The 7,845-nt window shown below is 33.5% G+C and overlaps 1 protein-coding gene across 1 annotated transcript; it reads left to right on the top strand.

Annotated features, from left to right (window-relative positions):
* Positions 1-1,030, top strand: LOC104908172 (RING-H2 finger protein ATL29). Its single transcript, XM_019252767.3, is given in 2 exon segments — positions 1-54; positions 57-1,030. Coding segments are annotated over 2 exon segments (996 nt in total). The 3' UTR covers positions 999-1,030.
* Positions 1,031-7,845: the final 6,815 nt, after the last annotated feature.

Below are 7,845 nucleotides of genomic sequence, written 5' to 3'. Positions count from 1 at the left end.
ATGCAAAAACTTGAGGCCGGAGTAATAATTTTCCGGCCAACAATCAAAACTTTTGATTCTATATCATTTTGCCAATGTCTTCAGAATCACCTATTCCAGAACCACCATATCCTCAAGATCCTACTCCACCTATTACACTTGTTTTAACCATACTTCTCTTAGTCATGTTCTTTGTAGGTTTCTTTTCCATATATTTTTGTAGATGCTTTTTAGAAAACATTGTCAATTCTTTAAATAATAGACAAACTCCTAATGGAACACCTATTAATCCAACAAGTCTATCTCATCCTGGCCTTGATTCCAACATTGTAGACTCATTCCCTACTTTTACATACTCAAGTGTAAAAGATTATGACAAGTATGGTCTCGAATGTGCAATATGTTTATGTGAGTTTGATGATAATCATGTTCTTAGATTCTTAACTACTTGTTGCCATGTCTTCCATAAACAGTGTATTGATCTTTGGTTTGCGTCAAATAAATCATGTCCAGTTTGTCGGAGAAATCTCGATGCACTAGATATCAAGCGATCATCAGAGAAAATTCCTAACATCGTCGTCGATAGTAGCACAACTACTAGTACTATGAACAACAATGGAGGTGATCATGAAATTGCGAATGGAAACAATAATTCAACAGATGATGCTATTACTATTGTGATTGAGGAGGATAATGTAAGGCATGAAAACGAGGCAATTATCACTAGTGAAGGGTTATCTTATAATAAAGAAAATGGGAAATATTGTCCATACATGAATGAGAAGTTTCCAAGATCACATTCTACAGGACATTCTATATTAAGGAATAGAGCAAAACAAGATGATGATAAGTATACATTGAAGTTACCAGAGCATATCAAAGAAACTATCACGAGAAGACATTTTGTTACATTAAGTTGTACAACATTTGGAGAATATTCAAATAATTCAACGAGAATGCATGAAGGTTTTGGAGAGATTTCTAGTTGTGCTACAAAAGAAGATGCCAACAAAGTATAATAAGTTATCTTCTCTCTTTTTCCCACTTAACTTAATATATTCCTTCCCATGATCACCATCATCTGGTTCATTCTTTAATTTGTTTGGTCTATTGAGTTTTGGTCACTTAGTTTAGGATACGTAGAGCTTTAGATCATTCATATCAAACCGTGCAGAGATTATTGAATATGCATGTTTCTTACAGAAACAATCACATTGTAATAATAGAGAGAAATACAATATCTATATTAAACACGGGAACTTTTTTTGTTAAGTAACTCATCTATTCATATGTAGCTATTTGTCAAGTTATTTTAACTATAGATTTACCTCCAATTGTTTGTTGGAACCTTGTAGTTAAATATTTTTGTAATACTTCGAATTTCGAAAGTCTATTTTATTACTTATTAAAATTTAATATTATTTCCACCTAAATTTACTGATAATGCGATTTTATTTGATAACTATGATTTCATTTAGTTTTGATATATTTAACAAATTTTATTTAAATGATTTAATTGAAACTTATTTTATTATTCATTTTATTATTTCTAAATCATTAAACTCTTGATTTAGTTATGGGTATCCTTATACAAGAGTTGTCCATCCATATTAGCAAAGCCCAATACAAGTCCATACCGCACCATTCAAAACCACCACTCAAATATATTACCTTAAACACCGGACCCAAATTAGACCGCCAACCACCAGCCCTTCTTCCCCTTTCGCGGCGCCTCTGCAACACCTCTGTTGCGTCCTTTGCGACCCGCACCAGCCACACTCGAACCCAGCCACCCTTTTCGCGGCGTCTTGTCCACCGCCGCACACTGAGCCACCGAGAACCGGCACCACCTTCCCCGGGAAGGTGGTGCGGCTTCCCCTGCTTCGCACCTCTATCGCCCTCCCTCCTCTCGTTTTGCCTATGTTTCGTTTCTAAAGTTTGAGAAACTGATTTCTTTAAAAACTCCTTTCGCCTCTTCCTTTTAGCTTATTTGAGTTTTAAAAATTAGTTTTTATTTGGTTACTTTTATTTTTAAAACTAAAACCCATAACCATCCTAAACTAACCTATTTTAATTAAGTTAGTATATTTAGATTAATTTAATCTTTTATAACTTGAAAATGTTTCTTAATTTTCTAAAACAAAATAAGGAGTACAACAAAGTTAATTTTCTATGTTTAAAATAATTGTTTAAGTTAATAAAAATAAAGTTGAAGTAATCTTTGAGTACTTAAAATGATTTGAAAACCATAAACTTTGATTTATAAACTCTCTTAAAATCATTAAGAATTTCTTTAAGTTATTTGAATTATTTGAATCATTTTATATATAAAAAAGGGGTTATTTAGGTAACTAACTTAGATCTCGTTAATACCTATTGTAGACTCCGATTGCGCAGACGAGAAATATCAAGAGTGCTAATCCGTTCACGAACTTAACTTTTGGGCACGCGTCATGAGGTAATCTCCGATGTCCATCTAAACATAGATCTCGTTAGTGTAAAACAATTTGATTACGTGATTATGTGCTTGTAAAATTTATAAGTATGGACTATAATTATGGATTATCGACTTAATGCGGATTTGAATACGGAGGACAAAATGGACAACGACTATGGATTTCGATTATGAATCATGACTACGGACAATGTACGATATGACAAGATGTTTACTATAACGTTATTATCGCTGATCATTAATATCAACTTAATTACTGACCTTTTTCTCATGTTATTAAAATCGTTTAATGTCATTTAGTAATGTTATGGTTATTATTATTATGATTATTATTATTGTTGTTGTTGTTAATATTGAGACTTTATGAAAGTTGGACTAAGTAAGAACTTGTAATTATGAATCTGAAGTACTAAATGAACTCAAGTGATAGTTGTATTTATGAAATAAGTTATTGAAATTGCTATGAATATATTGAGATTATGATGGATGAAATATGTTCACACTCGATTGAACAAGATGATGTAAATGCGTACATGTTTTATGTGATGACTTGAATTAAAAGATGTTAATCACTTAAAGTGAAATATCGAAGGGAAATGATGAACAGGTTGCCCTGTATGGGAGGTTTAGCGCCCCCCTACATGTTTATCTTGTTACTAAGCTGATTTTATGTTGCTTGTCTTCCTTATATCTTGTTGTGATCCAAGTAGAAGGGGTGTGCACACTAGGGACTCTGTTATTATGGCCATTATGTTATCTGTATGTAGTTACAGGGGATTGACCCCGACCTACAATATTGAAGTAAGTGGTTACAGGGGATTGACCCCCGCTTACTGGCGTTCTCTTTCCTCTCCTTGAATAACTGGATTAATTGAATTAATTATGTGATTATTCAGTGTATACATATGTGTATATGTGCTATGACTTCCAAACCTATTAACCTACTATTTTACAAAGTATTTTCAACTTAAGTATTTTACGGGATGGAGTTGGAATTACTCAGTTTTTCTTATTTTTGGGAGCTTGTCTCTCTTGTTTCGTTCCAATGTATTTGTGCAGGTGCGTGATCGACGGGGGAACAAAAGGGAGATCATTTAGAGTTGTCATCCACTTAGCTTATGATTTAGCTTCCGCTGCTGAAACACTTAATTAATTAGTAATATTTCATGAACGATTTACTTGGTTGTAAGGATTAATTAAATTGACTTTAGTATGTTTTGACCTAGCCTTGCATTTATTTCCAAGGAGATAAGTGCGGCGGTAGCGTCTCCCGTCGAGTCGAACCCTCGTGGATTTTCCCCCATCTCGAGCTTTTACTAAATGAAGGAGGGTTCGGGTCGGCGGGGGTGTTACAGTTTTAGTAGGTTAATGTTTATTATACTTGGTGTTGTGGAGCATAAGTATAATATGAATTTAGAAGATTTATTCGAATGAAATTCGGAGGCAGAACCAGATGTGTGCCCGCATATTGGTCCCGGTGCACCCGCATCATATGGTCTGGACACAATTTTGACGTGTTTTCAATGTCTTTTGGTGTGAAGCGACACCTTGTTTCGGATATTTTCTCTACCTATACTATAAATAGGGATGTGTCATATGTATTGTGAATGTGAGAAATTATTCTTATGGTACTTGCTTAGAGATCATAAAATTCTCTTGTGTAATTTGTAAACAAAATCAAACTGCAAACTCTTGTTGGAATTGTTTCTTATTAACAACCCAGATTTCAATGGTTCTTTTTGTATCTTATGAGTATTACCGTGATATACTCATTGGGTCCGTAAATAACTTATAGGAAAACGTATATAATATGTGCTTGAAAGATTATTTATTCGGTTACTCACTATAATATCCATGCAGATCTCTAACATTGCTAAAGAGTGTTAATTAGATGACCAAGAAATACTTACAATGGATGATGCTTTTTTTGCATGAGCTGGAGATATGGATATTGGATATTGCATGAGCTTAGTATATGTCCATTCCATCATATATCTCTAAATTCATTTTCGAAACACCTTGGTGTATATAGGTTTTAGTAAATCGCCTCTATAAGTTGGGCAAGCTACAATATTTGATAAGCAAATGAAAGACTTTATTAAACTCATCTACCATAACTTTATCAAGACATGATAATTGTGTTTGTTCTTGATCTTTAGAAGATCTCATGGGTTATAAATAGACTAGTTGTGAATGACGTAGATCATTAAATAAGTATTTAAAGTCATCTTCAGTAATTCTTGTCAGAGTCTTTCAAGATTGATCTTTAATCTAAGTAGGATCCCGCTAACGGATTCCCCGGGACTCTGGATAAGAATGGTATTGTTAGGTATGACTACTCATGTTTTTATTAGTGGCATTAAATGTAACTAATTTATATAAAAATAATAATAAAAAAACAATGCCTAATTCCAAAGCAGGACAATTAATGCCTTTGATTTTAGCTAAAAGTAGAATATAAAGATAAAAGTAGGGCTGGCAATCAGATCGGGTTGGGTCAGTTTCAGGTTGACCTGATTTATATTTCAGGTCACTTACCCCTGACCCAAACCCGACCTGATTTATATTTCAGGTCGAAAACCTCAACCCAAACCCGACCTTATATTTTTCGGGTTGACTCGAAACCAACCCAAAATGACCTGGAATAAAAATCTAAATAACCAATGATCAAAAAACTGCCAACTTAATTCGGAAAGGTATTGTACATATAACATGTTTAAGTTTCAACATTCAAAGCTGGAATTTTCAGGTTGAAGTGAGTTGGGCTCGGCCCAATATTATAACCTAATCGGCTAAAGGTTAACCCAATATAATATAAGTTATTTTTAAATCAGGTCATTTCGGGTTATTTTCAGGTTCAAAAAAGGTCAACCTGAACCTAACCCATTATATTTTCAGGTTGGGTTGGGTCGACCCAATTTTTTTTTCAGGTCGAAAATCTCAACCCAAACCCAGAATTTTCAGGTCGGGTTATCAGGTTGGGTCAGTATTTGCCAGCCCTAGATAAAAGCTTTATTTAAGACCAAAGCGTCATTATCATCTTCTTTTTTTTTGATATTTTTTTGGGGATTATTCATTAAAGACTGAAATTACATCCTATTGCATTTGCCCAGCGAACAATGAACTAGCATTACAATATCTCATTCTTCAGCCTCAACTAATACAACATTGATGTCAAAAAAACTAATAATACACCATTACACCAAAATTTTACAGCCATGCCACAAAATGGTGTATTACATGAATATGCATATTTGCCTACTATTTTACTAGAAAGATTGGATTCAAATCTTCACCAAGTGCAGCAGGTTTGCTCTTTTTCTTCGGTGCACCATTTGAATCAGATGCATTCTCTTTATCCACCCAGCAATTGTTTGCATAATGTCCAGCTTTCTTACACTTAGAACAATGCCTTGTCGTTTGCTTTGTCAATTCTTTCCCGTCTTGTTGTTGCTTATTCTTTGGTCATCCGTTGGGTTTTGACTTTGGAGGACACAATATATCATCGCTATTAACCAATTCACTACAATGAGTAATTTGTTCACTTGAAATTTTGAATTGGAATGGAACCACTATCAACACGCCATCGAATTGGCAGGTACATAGAAGGAACTTCATGACAATTCATTTGAATAAATATTCTCAATATGTGTCGACATATAATCGTCAAGAACTCATATTGCTTGCAAGAGCGCATTGCAAAGTTCCCATCCTAAAAGACTTTGTGAGATCTACTATTTTCATTTGCATAATATCTTACCATGAAACCATATCCATCATGATAAATGATCGAATATTGACTTGTTCTACAATATTCTTATTTGAATTTCTTAAAAGCAAAAGGAGTGAGTACTTGAGAAACGTTTTTTTTTTCAAAGCCGTGTTTACTTTCAAAACATTCATATGCATCTTAGTGATTGCTAACATGTTATCATGTTCTTGTCTTTGAATAATCTCTCGAATCACAACATCAATTTAATGAAACAAAAAAAATACAATGGTTAATTTAAAACAGAGAACATCAAGTTAAAAAATTGAGTGAAATATATTATATAAGAATTTTAAATTTACTAACATGTTTAGCAAGATCTTTTAAAGTTGAATTAGACGTCACAAATCTCTTGATAAAACCATTAATGTACTATATCTTCCCGTAGTCCTCATTCCTCTGAAATAGTAACTTCGTAGGTATGTCGGTGTCCATAATTCTTTAATCTGATACAAACCTTTCACATGTTTGTTATCCCATAAGTTGTATTTACCAACAACAAGAGGCCATTGATTATCAAATTCTTCAATTGTCTCCAACTTGTAGAGCATTTAAAAATCTTTGCACCACTCTTGGTATTTCTCAAGTAGAATGAAAGTAAACCAGCCACTAAATTTTGAGGTGATATGCCATATACAAAAGTAATGTTTAGTATATGGCAATTCTTGAGTAATGGCTTGTGTCATCCATGGATCTTGGCCGATGATGATTGTTTTCGGTGGCTTCTTCATTGTTGTCACAAAATCTGTATGAAATAAAAATGTATTATACATAAGAATGAAGATAATAGATATATGAAACTATCTTAAGTACAAAAATAAAAATTTGGGAACACAATAACCGAGTGACTGACTCTCCATCGTAAGTGAAAAAACACAACATCTGACTCTCTCTCTTATGTAAAAAAAACAAAAAAAAAAGAATTTTTATCTTCATTAGTCTTGCGTAGGAACTATGAATAAGATAAGAACAAGTTGCTAACAATAAGATAAGAATAAGTTACAACAAGCACTATATCCCGAATAATTGTGCAAGATAATATATAAGTAATCCAAGATAATATTTACCTTCATTAACCACTTCAAATTACTTATGGTCTCATTTCTCAACAGTGCACAACTGTATAATACTTTCTTCCCATGATTGTTGACACCCACAAGTATCCACATGGTATGTCATATACGTTTACCTTATAAGTAGTATCGAAGACCACGACGTTTCCATATTTATCATAATACTCAATGGATTGAGCTGGACACCAAAGTAAGTGCTCCAACTTCCTTTCATGATCAACCTTAACAACATAGTGGAAATTAGAATTCTCTTCTTTGCAAGATTTGAAATATTCTAGTAAGTTGGTAACATCATCTACGGAAACCGATTTTTTAACTCTAGTAAAAAGATTGCGTATATATTTTTCAAGAAACGGAAGCTCTTCATGCTCAACGTCTTTCTCAAGCTCAAGGACGTGAATACTTTTTCTCACTACAAGACCTGCTTCCTTAAGTAGAAGAATACACTTTTCATCTTCTTGAGAAATCATTCTATTAGTTGGAAGGAACCACACTTGTGATCGAGATAACAGAGGATGATTATGCTCTTGTGAAAATGTAGTTACATGCCACTCTTCAGAAAATATTTC

This window comes from Beta vulgaris, chromosome 5 (genome assembly GCF_026745355.1).
Source record: "Beta vulgaris subsp. vulgaris cultivar EL10 chromosome 5, EL10.2, whole genome shotgun sequence".
In the NCBI taxonomy this organism is placed as follows: domain Eukaryota; kingdom Viridiplantae; phylum Streptophyta; class Magnoliopsida; order Caryophyllales; family Amaranthaceae; genus Beta; species Beta vulgaris.
The sequence above is the reverse complement of the archived record's forward strand: the minus strand, read 5'-3'. Positions and strand labels throughout refer to the sequence as shown.